The 23,463-nt window shown below is 46.4% G+C and overlaps 1 protein-coding gene across 1 annotated transcript in view; it reads left to right on the top strand.

The window, feature by feature from the left end:
* The window catches only part of fer1l4 (fer-1 like family member 4), a 261,986-nt gene that overhangs the window by 226,353 nt on the left and 12,170 nt on the right, over positions 1-23,463 (top strand). Inside the window, exons 42-44 of the mRNA XM_080204539.1 lie at positions 965-1,206; positions 6,703-6,980; positions 22,752-22,852. Of these exons, the coding sequence (XP_080060665.1) occupies positions 965-1,206; positions 6,703-6,980; positions 22,752-22,852 (621 nt within the window). The remainder of the gene's footprint in view (positions 1-964; positions 1,207-6,702; positions 6,981-22,751; positions 22,853-23,463) is intronic.

Raw genomic sequence — 23,463 nt, 5'->3', positions numbered from 1 at the left:
TCCAGCCCTGTCATGATTTTGAATATCTCAATCAAATCTCCTCTTAGTCTTCTTCTCTCCAAGGAGAACAGTCCCAACCTCTCCAATCCATCCTCATAACTGAAGTTTTTCGTCTCTGGAACCATTCTTGCCCCCTCCAGTATGTTCACATCCTTCCTATAGTGTGGTGGTCAGATCAGTACACAATATAATTTAAGAGCAGAGAAGTTATTCTGGAATTGTATATAACATTGATTAGGCCACAGTTAAAGTATTGTGTGAGGTTCTCGAATCCACATTATAGGAGGGATATGATATCTATGGAATCTTTTACTGTCAGTTTTTATGTTCCTCTCAAGCTTACTCTCGTCCTCTATTTGTCCTTTATTGAAAAATCCCTTGGTCCTTCTTTGCTGAATTCCAAACTGCTCCCAATCCTCAGGTCTATTTTTTTTCCGACCAATTTTTATACATCTTCCTTGGATCTAATACTATCTTCAATCTCCCTTGTAAGCCATGATTTAGAGACATATGCCAGAATTTTACCGTCTCACCTGCCTGAGGCTCGTAAGATCCCACCTGATGGCAGCGGAGAATGCTATTTTGAAAGCCTTACCTGTTGGGTGGCTAGCCGATCACCTTCCTCTCCACCTCCAAACCCAAATACAGTCGGTGGGTAAGACACCCATTAGCCTTCCCAGCTTTTGGTCTTTTGAATGCCTTTGGTGGCCAATTATTCAACACTTTTGGCCCTCAATCTATCTGTCCTGCCATAATGGGCAGCAGCAAGCCAGTAGTATGGGAAAGCACAACTTTCCTCCCCCCTTCCCATCTCCATCCCGCTCCCCCAAGGTGTTACCCTCACTTTGTGCCCCTCTGCCTGGCCTCCAAACACCCACTGAAACCTTCCCTCCTCCCATACAGAGCATACTATCAACAGAGATGTTGAATTTGCCAAATAAAGTGCTTTGGTTTAACTTCACAGCTGGTTAAAGGGTTTGGAAAATGAGAAGCAAGAGACGGACGTTCACTTTAACTCTCTGACTGGAGAGGGGAATTTCAACTGGCGGTTTGTCTTTCGCTTTGACTACTTGCCAACGGAGAAAGAGATTGTTTATAAAAAGAAAGAGTCTATTTTCTCCTTGGAGGAATCGGAGTTTCGACAGCCTGCTGTTCTCCTGCTCCAACTCTGGGATTATGATTTGATTTCTGCAAATGACTTTCTTGGTAAGAATTTGAAATCTGTTTGGCTCCAAACTTGTTAATTATCTCCAAAGATGTGCAGGTTAGATTGACTGGCCATGATAAATTGCCCCTTGGTGTCAGGAGATTAGCAGGGTAAATACGTGGGGTTTTAGGAAGTAGCCTCTTTTTGCACTGCAGGGATTCTTCTATCTCCTTGCTTTTCCTCCTCTTCTGAAAGATGTCAAAACCACTGAGTATGGGCAAAAAGTGATTTCAGAAAATGATATCAGAGATCTGACTATCAAAAGAAAGGTTATATTTTACATCCAAGGTATTTGAAAATGGGAATGGCACAGTAAGAAATCTCACAACACCAGGTTAAAGTCCAACAGGTTTATTTGGTAGCACGAGCTTTTGGAGGGCCGCTCCTTCGTCAGCTGAGATGTGTCTATCCCAGTCCAATGCCGGCATCTCCACGTCACGAAAACGGGAATGACAGAATCCCTAATTACTTTCAAAGGAGAAGTTGGTAATATTTAGAGGAGGAAAATTCAAAGCTTTTGGAAAACGGCATGGGACAGGATGAAATAGAAATCTTATTTAGATAGACAATTGGCCTTAGAAATCCAAGATTTTAGGTATGCTTGTAATGACCTTGCCTTGAAATGCAGTTGATTGCAACAGTAAGGAGGGTTTTCCACAGTCAGTGCAGGAAGAATTAGGCATCTTATTGTGAGGGATCCTCTTGGGACGAGCGATCATTGTATGGTTGAGTTTTTGATATAGATGGAGGATGAGAAAGTAGGGTCCCGAACCTGTGTCCTCAGTTTGAACAGAGGGGAGTACGATAGGATGAGAGAGGAATTAGCAAATGTAGATTGGGGGCGCAGATTGGTTGGTAGGACAGCTGAGGAACAGTGGAGGATCTTTAAGGAGATCTTTTTCGGTACTCAGCAGAAATATATTCCGATGGTAAAGAAAGAATGTAGGAGAAGGGGTAACCAGCGTGGTTATCGAAGGAAATAAAAGAGTATTAAATTAAAAGCTGATGCGTTCAGAGTGGCTAAAAGTAGTGGGCGATTAGAAGATTGGGGAAGGTTTAAAAATCAACAAAGAATGACTAAGAAGTTGATAAAGAAAGGAAGGATAGACTATGAAGCTAAACTAGCACTAAATATAAAAAAGGACAGTAAGAGTTTTCACAAATATATAAAGAAGAAGAGGCTGGCTAGAGTGATTGTTGGACCCTTAGAGGATGAGAGGGGGGATTTAGTGGTGGGAGATGAGGAAATGATGGAGGCCTTAAATAAGTTTTTTGCCTCGGTCTTCACAGAGGAGGACGCGAATAGTTTGCTGGATATTAAAGATAGAAGGATGGTAGGAGTTGAGGGCCTGAATGCGATTACTGTCACTAGGGAGGTAGTGCTTGATAGGCTAATGGGACTGATGGTGGACAAGTCCCCAGAACCGGATGGAATGCATCCCAAGGTTCTGAAAGAAATGGCAGAGGTGATAATGGATGCCTTAGTGATTATTTACCAAAATTCGCTGGATTCCAGGGAAGTGCTGGAAGATTGGAAAACGGCCAATGTTACGCGCTGTTTGAAAAAGGTAGCAGACAAAAGGCAGGGAATTATAGGCTGGTTAGTTTAACGTCTGTAGTTGGAAAAATGCTTGAATCCGTCATCAAAGAAGAAATAGCGAGGCACCTGGAAAGGAATGGTTTGATAGAGCAGACGCAGCACGGATTCGTTAAGGGGAAGTCGTGTTTGATGAATTTATTGGATTTCTATGAGGATGTGACTAGTGCGGTAGACAGAGGGGTACCAGTGGATGTGGTGTTTCTCGATTTTCAAAAGGCATTTGATAAGGTGCCTCACAAAAGGTTCCTTCAGAAGGGTGCATGGAGTTGGGGGTAAGGTGTTAGCATGGATAGAGGATTGGTTGTCTAATAGGAGGCAGAGAGTTGGAATCAATGGGTGCTATTCTGATTGGCGGTTGGTAACTAGTGGAGTACCACAGGGATCAGTGCTGGGGCCTCAGCTATTTACCATTTATATAGATGATCTGGAGGAAGGGGCTGAGTGTAGGGTGACGAAATTTGCTGATGACATGAAGATGAGTGGAAAAGCAAAGTATGCGGAGGGTGTGGAAAGTCTGCAGAGGGATCTGGATAGGCTAAGCGAGTGGGCGAGGACCTGGCAGATGGAGTATAATGTTAGCAAGTGTGAGGTTATCCACTTTGGCAGAAATAATAGTAGGAGGGATTACTATTTAAAGGGCAAAAAGCTGCAGCATGCTACGGTGCAGAGGGACCTGGGGGTCCTTGTGCATGAGCCGCTAAAACCCAGTCTGCAGGTGCAGCAGGTGATCAAGAAGGCAAATGGGATGCTGGCCTTTATACGAGGGGGATTGAATATAAAAGTAGGGAGGTCTTGCTGCAACTGTACAGGGCACTGGTGAGGCCACAGCTGGAATACTGTGTGCAGTTTTGGTCGCCGCACTTGCGCAAGGATATTTTGGCCTTGGAGGGAGTGCAGAGGAGGTTCACTAGGCTGATACTGGAGATGAGGGGGTTGGACTATGAAGAGAGACTAAATAGACTGGGTCTGTACTCGTTGGAGTTTAGAAGGATGAGGGGGGATCTTATAGAGACGTATAAGATAATGAAAGGGATGGATAGGGTAGAGGTAGAGAGATTCTTCCTGCTTAGAAAGGATAGCAGGGCTAGAGGGCACAGCCTCAAGATAAAGGGGGGGCAGTTTAGAACGGAGTTGAGGAGGAACTTCTTCACTCAAAGGGTGGTGAATCTCTGGAATTCTCTGCCCGTTGAAGTGGTGGAGGCTACCTCGCTAAATATATTTAAGTCACGGGTAGATAGGTTTTTGACAGACAAGGGAATTAAGGGTTATGGGGTGAAAGCGGGAAAGTGGAACTGAGCCACTTCAGATCAGCCATGATCTTATTGAATGGCGGGGCAGGCTCGAGGGGCTAGATGGCCTACTCCTGCTCCTATTTCTTATGTTCTTATGCAGATTCTAAGAGAAGGCAGTGGGGAAGGAGTAATTTCAGCTTCAAATCCTTTCATATGTGTTGAGTGCAGATTCGATGGGCCAAATGGCCTCTTTCTGCACTGAAGGGTTTCTATGATTCTACATAGTCAGTTAATTCATTTCATTGGATACTGCAAAGGCAATGGACTCTGACAACATTACAGCAATTGTAATGAAGACTTGTGCTCCAGAGCTTGCCATACCCCTAGCCAAGCTGCTCCCGTACTGTTATGACACTGGCATCTACCTGGCAATGTGGAAAATTGCCCAGGTATGTCCTGTGTACAAGAAACATGACAAATCTAACCCAGCGAATTACCGCACTGTCAGTCTGCCCTTGATCATCAGTAAAGTGTTGGACTCCAGAAGTAGGGGTCATAGTTTGAGGATACGGGGTAAACCTTTTAGGACTAAGGTGAGGAAAAATTTCTTCATCCATAGAAAGTAGATGAGGTGAAAACGTTGTGTGATTTCAAGAAAACATTAGCTCTTGGGGCTAAAGGGATGAAGGGATATAGGGGGAAAGGGTGATGGGATATTGGGGGAGATTCTCCCATCCGGACACACTAATTTTTTAGCATGGCAGGCCAGGAGAATCACATGTGGGCTGATTCACGGGATCTGCACATGTTTCCAATGCACGCATCTCTGAGTGCCGGACATCCGGTACGATTGGGACCACATGGGAAACTGGCGGGAACAGAAAGTAAGTGATTTTAATTTGTTTTTAATGTCTCTTGAATGTGATTATCAGGCCCGGGACTGAGGTCTCCGGGCCCAATAGCATCCCCCCGCCAGGAGAATTTCACTCTGGCGGGGTTTATGACTGGCTCCCTGCTTTCAGGGGAGTGAAGTGAGAGCAACTAGGGTCCGGACACCAGGGGGTAGTGCCCCCTGGGCATGGACACCCTGGCAGTGCCAGCCTGTGCCCCTTGGCACTGTCCAAGAGGCAAAGTGTCCATGCCCAACAGTCACCTTGGCACTGCCCAGTGGACATCAGGCAGTGCCAAGGGGGCAGGGCCTTGTGGTGGGACTTACAGGGACTGCCATTCTGCATTGGGATTGATTGGGGCTGTGGGAGGGCAGCAATCAGACAGGTTGGAGGGGTGGTCAGCTGAGGGCAGTTTGTCTCCCGTGGGATGGGGTTTGCTGGGGGTTTGAGGTATCTACCAGTGGGGGCCTGCCTCCCATGGGAGGGGGATTCTGGTGGGGGGTGGGGGGGTTGCTATTGTCACTGCCGGGGGGTGCCTGGAGATCGGGGTCCTCCTGGATGGGGTGGGTTCGAGGCTAGCCTGGGAATGCTCGTGGGAGCCACGATCAGGCCATGGGAGGCACTGGAGGGGCACACTGACAGTGTCCCGGGCTGGCCAGTAAAGTGCAGGCTGATAGTTCGGGGCCAGTGCTCATGCGCAGAGTTCTGGAACTGCCAGCCTCTGGCGTGAATTGGCGCTGCCCCCCGAGCTTTTAATAATATTCATGATTGTGACCTCTGCACAGAGTGTGGGAGATTCGAGTCTGAACTCCCACTGAAAAAAACAATCATGATTTACACCAGTTTTCCTGCCAATTCAGCACTTTTTGGCAGTATCGCACCCATTGTTCTTGATGAAAATGAATGGTGGAGCAGGCTTGAAGGGCAGAATGGCCTACTGCTGCTTTCAGTTTATGTTTCGATGTTTCAAACAGAAGCTGTGCAAATACAATCTAAATATATCAACAAAAAAAATGCACTGAGTTTGCTTTTCCCATCAAAGAAGGTGTTGGAATATTGTTTAAAAGTAGACACTGTTCCTTTTAAGATGAAAATTAGAAGAATTTTTTCTCTAAAGGTTATGAATCTTTGAAACTCTCTTCCCCAGAGAGAACCCTCCAGGTCATTGAATATTTTTAATGCAATGGTAAGTGTGTGGGAGGTCAATGGAATGTGGAATCATAGAGCAATAGGCATATACAGCACAGAAACCAGCCCACTCATCATGCCAACCAGGTTTCCAATGTGAACTAGTCTCATTTGCCTGCTTTTGGCAAACATCCTTCTATAGCTTTCCCATCTGTGCACCTGTGGAGTTGAAGATACAGTCAGATCTGCTGAGCTTTTACTGAATAGTGGAGCAGGCTCGAGGGTGGGACTGTTTTACTCTTCCTCCAAATTTGTGTTGGATTATATCTTTCGTGTCAAAATTTGATGTCAAATCAATTTATAGCCTTACAGCTGCCAGTTGTCACTGATCCTGAAATGATTGCTGGGATTGATGCTGGAACAGCAAGTACCAGAATTCAATTCGTAAATATTCGATTTCTAAAGTTCAATATTTTTTGAAAATTCTAATGGATGCACAAATCTAAACTGGTGTCTCAGTCTATTGATTTTGCTAATGTTAGGCAGTTAAGTGTGAATGTAGCAGGATCAATAATCATTCATGTAACTGTGGTCAGAGGTGAATAGTTGCAGAAATTTGCTAGTCATTCCTTTCTGCTGCTGCAGGTTCTGTTGAATTAAAACTATACGACATGGTCCGAGGGGCAAAAACTGCCGAGCAATGTACCATCAAGATGGCAAAAGAGAAAGCAGGTCCGCGCACCTCCATCATTAGAAGCAAACGGATAAAAGGATGGTGGCCATTGATCAAAGTTAAAGAAATAGAAGATGAAGAAGAAGAAGAAGAAGAAGGCAAGAAAAAGAAGAAAAAGAAGAAAAAGAAGAAAGTAAAAATAGCGGATGTTGAGTTTACTGACAGCTCGAACAATACTTACATACTCAGGGTGAGACTCTTACTGACATCTTCAGCTGGGAGAGATACCAGAAACTGTGGGCACCCGCAGTTAGAAAACTGTCTTTTTACTTTTGGGACCCAAACTAGGAAGAGCACCCCAACATTATTCAAATAGTTCAAATAGTCATTTGGTCATACAAAACATGTGTATTGTCGAAGCTTTTCATCTTAGAACATAAGAACATAAGAAATAGGAGCAGGAGTAGGCCAACTAGCCCTTTGCGCCTGACCCGCCATTCAATAAGATCATGGCTGATCTGTCGTGGCTCAGTTCTACATTCCCGCCCTCTCCCCATAACCCTTAATCCCCTCTCTTATCAAAAACCCATCAACCCGCGTCTTAAAAATATTTAGCAAGGCAGCCTCCACCACTTCAATGGGCAGAGAATTCCAGAGATTCACCACCCTTTGAGTGAAGAAGTTCCTCCTCAACTCTGTTCTAAACCGCCCCCTCTTTATCTTGAGGCTGTGCCCCCTAGTCCTGCTATCCTTTCTGAGCGGGAAGAGTCTCTCCACCTCTATCCTATCCATCCCATTCATCATCTTATACGTCTCAATGAGATCTCCCCTCATTCTTCTAAACTCTAACGAGTACAAGCCTAATTTATTCAGCCTCTCCTCATAGCTCAACCCCCTCAACTCCGGCATCAGCCTAGTAAACCTCCTCTGCACTCCCTCCAAGGCCAAAATATCCTTGCGTAAGTACGGCGCCCAAAACTGCACACAGTACTCCAGCTGCGGCCTTACCAATGCCCTATACAGCTGCAGCAAGACCTCCCTATTTTTATATTCAATCCCCCTCGTGATGAAGGCCAGCATCCCATTCGCCTTCCTGACCACCTGAACTCATCTTGAACTCATCAGGGCATTTGCAAGAATATCAATGTAGGGGGAAACAACAACTTTACACTGTATGAAAAGAAAGAGCTGATTGGTTAACATGTGGACTCGGATTGATAGAGGCATTGTCATGGAGAATGCACCATTTACAATTACACTGACAACCAATCTAAGATCGTCAGTCAAGCTCACAGTGTAGTCCATTTCCACGTGCTGGAGACTGCAGCAGGGCCATTTTCTTTGCAGAGAGAGAGACTATGTACACACATTGTGCCGGTTTCAGATAAAAATAAGTGATAGCCATTCATTGGTTCATTCTTCAGAGCAATGCCATGACTAAACAGTTTGGTTTAAATTTTCAAATAATGCTTGAAAGTTAATTGTCAGTCACTATCAACTGGTACATTCTCCATGGCGGTGGTGCTACCAATCAGATTGTATTTGCCAAGCAGTCAGTGCTCTCTTCTCATTCAGTATAATGTTGTCAGTTCCTCTGGGTGGCTGGGGGCAGGGGCAGATAGTGCACTTTGGGCAGCCCCAGTTTTTAGAACATAGAACATTACAGCACAGTACAGGCCAAATCCCAAGATCAAGTTATCCCACTCCCTATAATTCTGATGTGCTCCATGTGCCTATCCAATAATTGCTTGAAAGTTCCTAAAATGTCCGACTCCACTATCACAGCAGGCAGTGCATTCCACACCCCAACTGCTCTCTGAGTGAAGAATCTACCTCGGACACCCCTCCCATATCTCCCACCATGAATCTTATAATTATGTCCCCTAGTAACAGCTGCATCCACCCGAGGAAATAGTCTCTGCACATTCACTTTATCAATCCCTTTCATCATCTTAAGTCGCCTCTCATCGTCCTCTGCTCCAAAGAGAAAAGCCCCAGCTCTCTCAACCTTTCCTCATAAGACCTACCCTCCAAACCAGGCAGCATCCTGGTAAATCTCCTCTGCACTCTCTCCAATGCTTCCACATCCTTCTTATAGTGAGGTGACCAGAATTGAACACAATATTTCAAATGTGGTCTCACCAAAGTCCGGTATAGTTGCAGCATAACCCCACGGCTCTTAAACTCAAACCCCCTGTTAATAAGCACTAACACACTATAAACCTTCTAAAGGTTTCTGTTGACAAGGGAATTAAGGGTTATGGGGAGAAAGCGGGAAAGTGGAACTGATCCACTTCAGATCAGCCATGATCTTACTGAATGGCGGGGCAGGCTCGAAGGGCTAGATGGCCTACTCCTGCTCCTATTTCTTATGTCCTTATGTTCTTCACTGCTCTATCCACTTGAGTGACAACCTTCAGAGATCTGTGGATATGAACCCCAAAATCTCTCTGTTCCTCCACATTCCTCAGAACCCTGCCGTTGACCCTGTAATCCACATTCAAGTTTGTCTTACCAAAATGAATCACCTCGCACTTATCAGGGTTAAACTCCATCTGCCACTTTTCAGCCCAGCTCTGCATCCTATCAATGTCTCTTTGCAGCCTGCAAGAACCCTCCACCTCATCCACTACTCCACCAATCTTGGTGTCATCAGCAAATTTACTAACCCACCCTTCAGCCCCCTCTTCCAAGTCATTGATAAAAATCACAAATAGCAGAGGACCCAGTACTGACTCCTGTGGTACACCGCTGGTAACTAGTCTCCAGTCTAAAAATTTTCCTTCCACCGCCACCCTCTGTTTTCTATGATACAGCCAGTTGCTTATTCATTTGGCCAAATTTCCTTCTATCCCACACTTCCTTAGCTTCTTCATGAGCCTACCATGGGGAACCTTATCAAATGTGTTATTAAAATCCATGTATATGGTATCAACTACTCTACCTTTGTCCACACACTTAGTTACCTGCTCAAAGAATTCAATCAAATTTGTCAGGCAAGACTTACCCCTCATGAAACCATGCTGACTATCCCGGATTCAGCTCTATCTTTCCAAATGGTCATAAATCCTATCTCTCAGGACCGTTTCCATTAACTTACAACCACTGAAGTAAGAATAACTGGCCTATAATTATCAGGGTAATTCCTGGAAGTGCTTATTGGGCAGTGTCAAGGGGTGGGGCCGAAGGGAGGCCTGGAGGGGACAGGACCTGAAGGGAGGCAGGTCATGGGAGCTCCACTGGGCTGCCTGCTTTGCATTGGGGTTTGCCAAGGTGGCAATCGACTGGGGGGAGCTGGCAGCAGCAATTGGAGGGATTGGGGGTGCCATGATCAGGGGCTGCAATTGGTGGGGGGGAGGCCCCATCGGGCAGTTGTTCAGGGATTGGGGATACAGTCTCCGGGATGGGGAGGTCATTACTGACTACCTCTGAGTGCACTATCTAATCTATCTAAACAGTGCACTGGGAGATCGGGGTCCATGCGCAATAGTGCTCTCTCGTAGTCAGTAGCAGACTACCCCAAGTCAAGAGATTTTGTCTGCTTCCTCCTATTGGCAAGAATCACATTTGGGATCTTATTTTTTCTAAGTGCCATCAGATCGCATCTGGGAGCTCACCCAAAAAATGGGTGCAATTCTCTCCAGTTTTCATACTCGTTCGGCACTTTGAATTTTTTTTGGTAAGATTGCCCCCAGTGTGTTTTTTCAGCAATACTCACAATTCACAGGGGTATAGATGGGGAGGAGTTTGTTAGGTGTGTTCAGGAGGGTTTCCTGACGCAGTATGTGGACAAGCCTACGAGGGGAGAGGCTGTACTTGACCTGGTGCTGGCGAATGAACCAGGGCAGGTGATGGATCTTTCGGTAGGAGAGCATCTTGGAAATGGTGACCATAATTCTATCTCCTTCACAATTGCGTTGGAACGAGATAGGATCAGGCAGGCTAGGAAGGTGTTTGTCTGGGGTAAGGGGAGATACGAAGAAGTCAGGAAGTTACTTGGACAAATAAACTGGAAGGAGGCGTTCTTAGGGAAAAGAACCGAAGGAAGGTGGCAGATATTCAAGGAATGTGTGTCTGGAGCTCTGAATGACAACGTTCCGATGAGACGAGGGGGTTTTGGTGGGTCGAGGGAACCGTGGTGCACAAAGGATGTGTTGAACCTAGTCAGGAAGAAAAGGAAGGTGTATAAGAGGTTCAGGGAATTAGGAGATGTTAAAGATCTTGAGGAGTATAAGGACTGTAGGAGGGAACTTAAAAGGGAAATTAGGAGAGCCAGAAGGGGTCATGAGAAGACCTTGGCGGGTAAGATTAAGGAGAATCCCAAGGCCTTCTATAAATATGTGAAAGGTAAAAGGATAAGAAGAGAAGGGATAGGACCTATAAAAGGTGAGGGGGGAAAGGTTTGTGTGGAACCAGAAGAAATGGCGGAGGTGCTTAACGAGTACTTCGCCTCAGTATTCACGGTGGAAGCCGATCTGGGAGATTTTGTTATGGATTTGCAGCAGATGGAAAGGATTGAGTACGTGAATATTAAGGAGGAGGATGTGTTGGAACTTTTGAATTCTATCAAGGTAGATAAGTCGCCGGGACCAGATGGGATGTACCCCAGGATACTGTGGGAGGCGAGGGAAGAGATTGCAGAGCCCCTGGCGATGATCTTTGCGTCGTCAATGGAGACGGGAGAGGTTCCAGAGGATTGGAGGATTGCAGATGTAGTTCCTATTTTTAAGAAAGGGAACAGAGATAGCCCGGGAAATTACCGACCGGTGAGTCTGACCTCAGCGGTTGGTAAGCTGATGGAGAGGCTTCTGAGGGACAAGATTTACGAACATTTGGAGAGGTTTGACATGATCAGGAATAGTCAGCATGGATTTGTCAAGGGCAGGTCGTGCCTTACAAGCCTAGTTGAGTTCTTCGATAATGTGACTGAACACATTGACGAAGGAAGTGCCGTGGACGTAGTGTACATGGACTTCAGCAAGGCGTTTGATAAGGTCCCCCATGCAAGACTTCTTGAGAAGGTGAGAGGGCATGGGATCCAAGGGCCTTTGGCCTTGTGGATCCAGAACTGGCCTGCCTGCAGAAGGCAGAGAGTGGTTGTGGATGGGGCTTTTTCTGAATGGAGGTCAGTCACCAGCGGAGTGCCTCAAGGATCTGTTCTGGGACCCTTGTTGTTTGTCATTTTCATAAATGACCTGGATGAGGAAGTGGAGGGATGGGTAAGTAAGTTCGCTGATGACACGAAGGTCGGTGGTGTTGTGGATGATCTGGAAGGATGGCAAAAGTTGCAGCAGGACATAGATAGGATGCAGGACTGGGCGGAGAAGTGGCAGATGGACTTCAACGCGGATAAATGTGTAGTCGTCCATTTTGGCAGAACCAACGGGATGAACGAGTACACTATCAAGGGCAGAAGTCTGAGTAGTGTTGAGGAGCAGAAGGATCTTGGGGTCCGGGTCCACAGGACTCTTAAATCGGCCTCGCAGGTGGAGGAGGTGGTCAAGAAGGCGTATGGTGTACTGGCCTTCATTAATCGAGGGATTGAGTTTAGGAGTCGGGAGGTAATGCTGGAACTTTATAAGACCCTTGTCAGGCCTCATTTGGAGTACTGTGCGCAGTTCTGGTCGCCTCACTATAGGAAAGACGTAGAAGCTATTGAAAGGGTGCAGAGGAGATTTACAAGGATGTTGCCTGGACTGGGAGGCATGCCTTATGAAGTTAGGTTGAGGGAGCTGGGACTCTTTTCCCTGGAGAGACGAAGGTTGAGAGGTGACCTGATAGAAGTTTACAAAATGTTGAGAGGAATAGATAGGGTGGACTCTCAGAGGCTATTTCCCCGGTTTGAAATGGTCGCTACGAGAGGACACAGATTTAAGGTGCGGGGAGGGAGGTTCAGAAGTGATGTTAGGGGTAAGTTTTTCACTCAGAGGGTGGTGAGTGAATGGAATCGGCTGCCGTCAGTGGTGGTGGAGGCGAACTCGCTGGGGTCTTTTAAAAGACTTCTGGATGAGTATATGGGGTTTAATGAGATTGAGGGTTATAGTTGGTCTGTAGGTTGGTAGGTGATGTGATCGGTGCAACTTGTGGGCCGAAGGGCCTGTTTGTGTTGTAGTGTTCTATGTTCTATGTTCATTTCATGGAAAAAGACATACCAGTATGAATCTGTCCCTGAGGAATTGTAACCCTGTCTGGATCAGTTCCTTCAGGTGGGAAAAACTGGGAAAGAAAATTGTAAATGTTAATTTTCATTTGGACACTATTGAAGTGTTAGCCAATGCGACTTCTCTTTATAACTTAAATGTCCCAGGCAGTATCCTGGTAAATCTCCTCTGCGCCTCCTCTAGAATAATCATGTCCTTCCGATTATGAGGCAACCAAAACTGCACACAGTAGTCCAGCTATGGCCTCACCAAAGTTCGAGATGACTCCAACATGAATTCTCTGCTTTTATAGTCTATGCCTCGATTGATAAAGGCAAGTGTCCTATATGCCTTTTTCACCACCCTACTAACATGCCCTTCTGTTTTCAGAGATCTGTGGACAAACACACCAAAGTCTCTTTGTTCCACAGAATTTCCTAGTGTACTGCCGTTCATTGAATACTTTCTTGTCAAATTACTCCTTCCCAAAGTGTATCACCTCACACTTTTCAGGATTAAATTCCATCTGTCACTTATCTGCCTATTTGGAGTTTAATGCAGAAAAGTGTGAGGTAATTCACTTTGGCAGGAATAACGGATGTGTAGAGTATAGGGCTAACGGTAGGACTTTGAATAGTGTGGATGAACAGAGGGATCTAGGTGTATGTGTACATAGATCCCTGAAAGTTGGGAATCAAGTAGATAGGGTTGTTAGGAAGGCATATGGTGTCTTGGCGTTTATTGGTAGGGGGATTGAATTTAGGAGTCGCAGCGTCATGTTGCAACTGTACAAAACTCTGGTGCGGCCGCACTTGGAGTATTGTGTACAGTTCTGGTCCCCACATTATAGGAAGGATGTGGAGGCTTTGGAGAGGGTGCAGAGGAGGTTTACCAGGATGTTGCCTGGTATGGAGGGGAGGTCCTATGAGGAGAGACTGAGGGATTTGAGGTTGTTTTCGTTAGAAAGAAGGCAGCTACGAGGGGACCTTATTGAAACATATAAGATGATTAGAGGTTTAGATAGGGTGGACAGTGATAGCCTTTTTCCTCGGATGGAGAAAGCTAGCACGAGGGGGCATAGCTTTAAATTAAGGGGTGGTAGTTATAGGACGGATGTCAGGGGTAGGTTCTTTACCCAGAGGGTGGTGAGGGATTGGAATGCCCTGCCTGCTGCAGTTGTAAATGCGCCTAGTTTGGGGGCGTTTAAGAGATCCGTGGATAGGTTTATGGATGGTAAGGGTTTGGTTTAGGTTAGAGGGTCATTGTTTTGTAACTGGTCGGCGCAACATCGTGGGCCGAAGGGCCTGTTCTGCACTGTTGTGTTCTATGTTCTATGTTCTATTTGACCATTCCATCTATATTTTCTTGTAGCCCAAGACACTTGGCTCACTGTTAACCACCCGGCCAATCTTTGTGTCACCTGTAAAAAAGATACATTCACCTGGGATACAGGGTAATTTAGTAAAGTGGGGGCAGTCGGTGATGGCGGAAGGCTGCTGTAGTGACTGGAAGCCATTGCCCAGTGGCATACCACAGGAATCTGTTTTGGGCCCCCTGTTATTCATCATTTATATAAATATGTGAGGGGTAGGATTAGTAATCCTAACCCCCACATAGTCATTTATATACATGACAAATAGTAAGAGGCCCAACACATAGAACATAGAAAATTACAGTGCAGTACAGGCCCTTCGGCCCTCGATGTTGCACCGACCAGTGGAACCAATCTAATGACCCTCTAACCTAAACTATTCCATATCTACACAGGTAGAGTATCCCAGCCATCCCCCCTCCTCTAACCTAAAAAAGAGAGAGAGAGAGAGGGGCTCTGACTGAGAGCAGGTAAGACTGCTTTTGTTTTTGTGTGTGCTGTCAGGGCTTTGGCTCACAGGGCCAAAGAGATAAGGTAAGTTATAAGTTTTTTTTTAACTTTTTCCTCTGGGTTGCTATAAGGGGCAAGTATGGGTGTGAGACCTGTATGTTGTTGCCAGTGCAACATGTGGGAGGTCTTGGAGGCTCCTGGTCTGCCAGACATCCACACCTGTGCTCGGTGTGTGGAGCTGCAGGCCCTACGAAACCAGGTTAAGGAGCTGCAAATGCAGCTCGAGGACCTTCGGCTCATTTGGGAGAGTGAGGAGGTTATAGAAAGGAGCTATAAGCAAGTAGCCACACCAGGGCAACGGGATGAGGGCACTTGGGTAACTATTAGGAAGGGGAAACCACGGGTGATGGAGAGCACACCGGTGGATGTCCCCCTTCAAAATAAGTACTCTGGCCTGAGTACTACTACGGGGGACAGCTCATCTGAGGGAGGAAGCGGTGGCCAGGTCTCTGGAGCTGAGCCAGTGAGTCGAAAAATCAAAAAAGAGAGCAGAAAGGTAGTGTTAATAGGGGACTCCACAGTGAGGGGCGCGGACAGGCGTTTTTGTGGACGTAGGCGGGAGTCGCGGATGGTGGTTTGTCTCCCTGGGGCTGGGATTCGGGATGTCTCTGGGCATGTCCCAGACATCCTGAAAGGGGAGGGTGAGGAACCGGAGGTTGTAGTACATATAGGTACTACTGACGTAGGCAAGAGGGAGGCACTCGTGAAAAGGGACTATAGAGAACTGGGTAGGCAGCTGAGGAAGAGAAAAGCGAAGGTAGTAATCTCAGGATTGCTGCCTGTGCCACGGGAGAATGAGGGAAGAAATGAAATGAGGTGGAGGCTGAATGCGTGGCTGAGGGACTGGTGTAGAGGGCAGGGATTTCAGTTCCTAGATCACTGGGACCTCTTTAGGGGTAGGTGGGACCTGTACAGTAAGGATGGGTGGCACTTAAATCCCAGGGGGACTAATATCTTGGCGGGAAGACTGGCTAAGGCTACCGGGGGGACTTTAAACTAGAAAGGATGGGGGGAGGGAATTGTGATGGGGAAACTGGGACGGAGGAGGTTAGCTCCCAGGTAGGGGAGGACCGCAGGCAGTATGGGGGGGAGGTTAGACAGGGGGTGGAGAAGGGAAATGCCCAGACTGAGGGGCTGAAGTGTATATATTTTAATGCAAGGAGTGTAGTGAATAAGGTAGATGAGCTTAGGGCGTGGATTGCTGCTTGGGAATGTGACATGGTGGCCATTACGGAGACTTGGATGTCTCAGGGACAGGACTGGGTACTTCAGGTGCCAGGTTTCAGATGCTTCAGGAAGGACAGGGAGGATGGCAGAAGAGGTGGTGGAGTGGCACTGTTGATCAGGGACAGTGTCATGGCTGCAGAGAAAGAGGATGCCGTGGAGGGACTATCTACAGAGTCTCTGTGGGTGGAAGTTACAAACAGCAAAGGGTCGAAAACTTTGCTGGGTGTATTCTATAGGCCACCCAATAGTGACAGGGAAGTTGAAGTGCAGATAGGGAAACAGATTCTGGAGAAATGTATTAATAACAGAGTTGTCGTGATGGGAGACTTCAATTTCCCAAACATCGACTGGAATATCCCTAGGGTAAGGGGTTTGGATGGGGAGGAGTTTGTTAGGTGTGTTCAGGAAGGTTTCCTGACACAGTATGTGGATAAGCCTACAAGGGGAGAGGCTGTACTTGACCTGGTACTGGCGAATGAACCAGGGCAGGTGATGGATCTCTCGGTAGGGGAGCATCTTGGGAATGGTGACCATAATTCTATCTCCTTCACAATTGCATTGGAACGAGATAGGATCAGGCAGGCTAGGAAGGTGTTTGTCTGGAGTAAGGGGAGATACGAAGAAGTCAGGAAGTTACTTGGACAAATAAACTGGAAGGAGGCGTTCTTAGGGAAAAGTACTGAAGGAAGGTGGCGGATATTCAAGGAATGTTTGTCTGGAGCTATGCGTGACAACGTTCCGATGAGACAAGGGGGTTTTGGTAGGTCGAGGGAACCATGGTGCACGAAGGCTGTGTTGAACCTAGTCAGGAGGAAAGGGAAGGTGTACAAAAGGTTCAGGGAACTCGGAGAGGTTAAGGATCTTGAGGAGTATAAGGACTGTAGAAAGGAGCTTAAAAGGGAAATTAGGAGAGCCAGAAGGGGTCATGAGAAGACCTTGGTGGGTAAGATTAAGGAGAATCCCAAGGCCTTTTATAAATATGTGAAAGGTAAAAGGATGAGAAGAGAAGGGATAGGACCTATAAAAGGTGAAGGGGGTAAGGTCTGTGTGGAACCAGAAGAGATGGCAGAGGTGCTCAATGAGTACTTTGCCTCAGTATTCACGGTGGAAGCTGATCTGGGAGATTTTGCCACGGATTTGCAGCAGATGGAAAAGATTGAGTTTGTGGATATTAAGGTGGAGGATGTATTAGAACTTTTGAATTCTATCAAGATTGATAAGTCGCCAGGACCAGATGGGATATACCCCAGGATACTGTGGGAGGCGAGGGAAGTGATTGCAGAGCCCCTGGCGATGATCTTTGCGTCGTCAATGGAGACGGGAGAGGTTCCGGAAGATTGGAGGATTGCGGATGTAGTCCCTATTTTCAAGAATGGGAACAGAGATAGCCCGGGAAATTACCGACCGGTGAGTCTGACCTCAGTGGTTGGTAAGCTGATGGAAAGGCTTCTGAGGGACAAGATTTATGACCATTTGGAGAGGTTTGACATGATCAGGAATAGTCAGCATGGATTTGTCAAGGGCAGGTCGTGCCTTACGAGCCTTGTTGAGTTCTTCAATAATGTGACTGAACACATTGACGAAGGAAGTGCCGTGGACGTGGTGTACATGGACTTCAGCAAGGCGTTTGATAAGGTCCCCCATGCAAGACTTCTTGAGAAGGTGAGAGGGCATGGGATCCGAGGGCCTTTGGCCTTGTGGATCAAGAACTGGCTTGCCTGCAGAAGGCAGAGAGTGGTTGTGGATGGGTCTTTTTCTGCATGGAGGTCAGTCACCAGTGGAGTGCCCCAGGGATCTGTTCTGGGACCCTTGCTGTTTGTCATTTTCATAAATGACCTGGATGAGGAAGTGGAGGGATGGGTAAGTAAGTTCGCTGATGACACGAAGGTCGGTGGTGTTGTAGATGGTCTGGAAGGATGGCAAAAGTTGCAGCAGGACATAAATAGGATGCAGGACTGGGCGGAGAAGTGGCAGATGGACTTCAACGCGGATAAATGCGTAGTCGTCCATTTTGGCAGAACCAACGGGATGAATGAGTACACTATCAAGGGCAGGAGTCTTAGTAGTGTTGAGGAGCAGAAGGATCTTGGGGTCCGGGTCCACAGGACTCTTAAGTCGGCCTCGCAGGTGGAAGATGTGGTCAAGAAGGCGTATGGTGTACTGGCCTTTATAAATCGAGGGATTGAGTTTAGGAGTCGGGAGGTAATGCTGCAACTTTATAAGACCCTTGTCAGGCCTCATTTGGAGTACTGTGCGCAGTTCTGGTCGCCTCACTATAGGAAAGACGTAGAAGCTATTGAAAGGGTACAGAGGAGATTTACAAGGATGTTGCCTGGACTGGGAGGCATGCCTTATGAAGTTAGGTTGAGGGAACTGGGTCTCTTTTCCCTGGAGAGACGTAGGTTGAGAGGCGACCTGATAGAGGTTTATAAAATGTTGAGAGGAATAGATAGGGTGGATTCTCAGAGGCTATTTCCCTGGGTTGAAATGGTCGCTACGAGAGGACACAGGTTTAAGGTGCGGGGAGGAAAGTACAGAAGTGATGTTAGGGCTAAGTTTTTCACTCAGAGGGTGGTGAGTGAATGGAATCGGCTGCCATCAGTGGTGGTGGAGGCGAACTCGCTGGGGTCTTTTAAAAGACTTCTGGATGAGTATATGGGGTTTTATGGGATTGGGGGTTATAGATAGGAGTTGATGTGATCGGCGCAACTCGTGGGCCGAAGGGCCTGTTTGTGCTGTAGTGTTCTATGTTCTATGTTCTATATGCCTATCCAATGACCATTTGAACGCCCTTAAAGTTGGCGAGTCCACAACTGCTGCAGGCAGGGCATTCCACGTCTTTACTACCCTCTGAGTAAAGAACCTACCTCTGACATCCGTCCTATAATTACCACCCCTTAATTTAAAGCTATGTCCCCTCGTGTTAGCCATCACCATCCGAGGAAAAAGGCTCTCACTGTCCACCCTATCTAATCCTCTGATCATCTTGTATGCCTCAATCAGGTCACCTCGTAACCTTCTTCTCTCTAAGGAAAACAACCTCAAGTTCCTCAGCCTTTCCTCATAAGACCTTCCCACCATACCAGGCAACATCCTGGTAAACCTCCTCTGCACCCTTTCCAATGCCTCCACATCTTTCTTATAATGCGGCGACCAGAACTGTACACAATACTCCAAGTGCGACCACACCAGAGTTTTGTACAGTTGTAACATGATCTCACGGCTCTGAAATTCAATCCCTCTACCAATAAAAGCTAACACATCGTACACCTTCTTAACAACCTTATCAACCTGGGTGCCAACTTTCAGGGAGCTATGCACATGTACCCCGAGATCTCTCTGCTCGTCAACACTACAAAGAGTCCTTCCATTAGCCCTATATTCTGTACTCCTGTTATTCTTACCAAAGTGAATCACCTCACACTTTTCTGTATTAAACTCCATCTGCCACCTTTTGGCACAGCTCTGCAGCTTATCTATGTCCCTCTGCAAACTGTAACATAAGAAATAAGAAAAAATAAGAAAAGCGAGGCAGAGCAATAGTAATAGGGGATTCCATAGTCAGGAGTACAGATAGGTGCCACTGTGGCTGTCAATGTAACTCCAGGGTGGTGTATTGCCTCCTTGGTGCTAGGGTCTGGGATATCATTAAACAGCTGCAGGGCATTCTGAAGGGGGAAGGTGATAAGTCAGAGGTCATGGACAGGCTGTCCCGAAAGCTTGCGACTTTTACTACAACTAAACCTGTTTGGACTTTAAACTGGTGTTGTGGGATTTCTTTCAGTGACTGGAGGCCAGTGACCAGTGGCGTACCACAGGGATCCGTGCTGAGCCCTCTACTGTTTGTCATTTATATAAATGACACAGATGATTACATGGGAGTAGGATTAGTAAGTTTGCCCATGACACAAAGATTGGCTGGGTGATTAACAGTGAGGTTGGGTGTCTTGGGTTACAGGAAGATGTAGATGAGATGGTCAAATTGCAGATAAGTGGCAGATGGAATTTAACCCTAAAAGGTGTGAGATGATCAGTTTGGAAGGAGTAATTTAACAAGGAAGAATACTCTGAAAGATCTGACACTGAAAAGTTCCGAAAAACAAAGGACCTTGGCGTGTTTGTCCATGCGTCCTGTTTCAATCCTAGATAACCTTCTTCACTATCCACTATGCCACCAATCCTGGTGTCATCTGCAAATTTACTAACCATGCCTCCTAAATTCTCATCCAAATCGTTAATATAAATAACAAATAACAAGGACCCAATACTGATCCTTGAGGGACATTACTGGTCACAGGCCTCCAATTTGGAAAACAACTTTCTACAACTACCCTCTGTCTTCTGTCATCATGTCAATTTTGTGTCCAATTGGCTACCTTACCCTGGATCCTGTGAGATTTAACCTTTTGCAACACCTATCATGCAATACCTGGTCAAAGGTCTTGCTAAGATCCATGTAGACAATGTCAACTGCACTGTCCTCATCTACCTTCTTGGTTACCCCTTCAAATTCAATCAAATTTGTGAGACATGATTTTCCACTCACAAAGCAACACTGACTGTCTCTAATCAGTCCTTGCATCTCTAAATCAATAAGATTCTGTTTCTCAGAATACCCTCCAACAACTTACCCACTCCAGACGTTAGGCTCACTGGCCTGTAGTTCCCAGGCTTAGGGGAGATTTGAGGAAAAACATTTTTACCCAGAGGGTGGTGACAGTCTGGAATGTGCTGTCTGGGAGGATGATGAAAGCAGGATGCCTCACATCCTTTAAAAAGTATCTGGATGAGCACTTGGCATGCCGCAACATCCAAGGCTATGGGCCAAATGCTGGCAAGTGTGGTTAGGTGGGCAGGTCAGGGCCTTTCAAGCATCAGTGCAAATTCAGTGGACTGATAGGTCTCTTCTGCATTGTAGTATTCTGTGATTCTGTTGCCTATGTGACACTGGTAGACCCTGGTGAGAGAGGTGGGGGGATATGTGGGTAGAATGGGCAGGACAATGAAGAGGGGAATTTGAGTGGATAGAATCTTTAAACTCTCCTTGCCTGGCTGCCAGCCCATCAGATTTCATATTGGGACAGAGGCCTCGTCATTAATTGACCATTTATGAGCTTCACTTGGCCTTTGGGCAAGCAAACTGCCCAATACCTCACCCACCACAGGCGAAATCACAGTAGAGACATAAGACCTAGGCAGTAGGCACTGAGCCCAATTTTATGGCCCCATCTGCCATCCAATCCCTGGGGACCCATAGAATTCTGGCCTATAACTGTTTTCTCCAGACACTGTGTTGTTTTCCTTGTCAAAACAGAAAAGATATTAGAGAAGTTATGTAATTTCTTTAAGAGACAGACTTTCATCCCCCAAGTTTTTAATGCTCTTTCAAGTTTCCTGCCTCTATGGGGAACATTTTTGGTTCTGAGTCAGGACATTGTGAGATCAATCCCATCTCCTGACCAGATAGATGCTGTAAGACTGAAGTTCTGCACTTCTCCAGGAGATGTTAAAATTGGGTGCTAACTATCCACATCTAGTGCCATTGCACTGTGCAGATAGAATAGAATCTCCCTCACATTGTACCTTATAGTTTCTCCTCAAACAGTGGCAGCTAGATGCAGAGTATTGTGGGGAGATGAGGCGGAGAAGGTAAGGAGATTAAAACATAAGAACATAAGAAATAGGAGCAGGAGTAGGCCATCTAACCCTTCGAGCCTGCCCCGCCATTCAATAAGATCATGGCTGATCTGTCATGTATCAGTTCCACTTTCCCGCCCTCTCCCCATAACCCTTAATCCCCTTGCCTATCAAAAACCTATCAATCTGCATCTTAAATATATTTAGCGAGGCAGCCTCCACCACTTCAACGGGCGAGAATTCCAGAGATTCACCACCCTTTGAGTGAAGAAGTTCCTCCTCAACTCCGTTCTAAACCACCCCCCCTTTATCTTGAGGCTGTGCCCTCTAGTTCTACTGTCCTTTCTGATCGGGAAGAGCCTCTCCACCTCTATCCTATCCATCCCATTCATCATCTTATATGTCTCAATGAGATCTCCCCTCATTCTTCTAAACTCTAACGAGTACAAGCCTAGTTTATTCAGCCTCTCCTCATAGTTCAACCCCCTCAGCTCTGGTATCAGCCTAGTAAACCTCCTCTGCACTCCCTCCAAGGCCAAAATATCCTTACATAAGTGCGGCGCCCAAAACTGCACACAGTACTCCAGCTGCAGCCTCACCTGTGCCCTATACAGCTGCAGCAAGACCTCCCTACTTTTATATTCAATCCCCCTCGCTATGAAGGCCAGCATCCCATTCGCCTTCCTGACCACCTGCTGCACCTGCAAGCTGGGTTTTTGCGACTCATGCACAAGGACCCCGAGGTCCCTCTGCACCGTAGCATGCTGCAGTTTTTCGCCATGTAAGTAATAGTCCTTCCTACCATTATTCCTACCAAAGTGGACAACTTCACACTTGCCAACATTAAATTCCACTTGCCAGTTCCTGTCCCATTCGCCCAGCCTATCTAGATCCTTCTGCAGACTCTCCACACCCTCCGCACAATTTGCTGTTCCACCAATCTTGGTGTCATCAGCAAATTTCGACACCATACACTCGGTTCCCTCCTCCAGATCATCTATATAAATGGTAAATAGCTGAGGCCCCAGCACCGACCCCTGGGGCACTCCACTAGTCACCAACTGCCAATCCGAATAGCACCCATTGACCCCCACTTATTCACAAATTAGTGAATTTTTATTCTTGTTTATGACAGGGTAAAGTAGAGGCTGAGATGCACTTGCTGACTGTAGAAGAAGCAGAAAAAAGTCCTGTTGGCCTTGGTCGGAAGGAACCGGAACCCCTGGAAAAGCCCAAGTAAGTGAATAAAAATTCTGAATAAGAACATAAGAACTAGGAGCAGGAGTAGGCCATCTGGTGCCTCGAGCCTGCTCTGCCATTCAATAAGATCATGGCTGATCTTTTCATGGACTCAGCTCCACTTAACCCACCCATTCACCATAACCCTTAATTCCTTTACTGTTCTAAAATTTATCTGCCCTTGCCTTAAAAACATGCAATGAGGTAGCCTCAACTGCTTCACTGGTTCACAACCCTTTGTGTGAAGAAGTTCCTCTTCAACTCAGTCCTAAATCTGTCACCCTTTATTTTGAAGCCATGCCCCCTAATTCTAGTTTCACCTGCCAGTGGAAACAATGTGCATGCTTCTATCTTATCTATTGTTGTCAATGTTCAAATCTGAAAGGAAAAACATTGGAACTGCTCTAAAGGTCTGTTAGTGTGCGCAAAGACATTGGGGCGCTAACATAACTGATGAGAACTGAAATATGATACATAAACAACTTGCGTTTATATAGCGCCTTTGATGCAAGAAAACATCCCCAGGTGCTACACAAGACCAGACTGATGCTCTGCCTCATCAGATGACATTAGTGCAGATTCTGAAAAACTTGAGCAAAGAGGTAGGG

The sequence above is a fragment of the Carcharhinus amblyrhynchos genome, chromosome 16 (assembly GCF_965287045.1).
Source record: "Carcharhinus amblyrhynchos chromosome 16, sCarAmb.v2.hapA, whole genome shotgun sequence".
In the NCBI taxonomy this organism is placed as follows: domain Eukaryota; kingdom Metazoa; phylum Chordata; class Chondrichthyes; order Carcharhiniformes; family Carcharhinidae; genus Carcharhinus; species Carcharhinus amblyrhynchos.
This window is presented reverse-complemented; position numbering and strand designations above follow the sequence as displayed.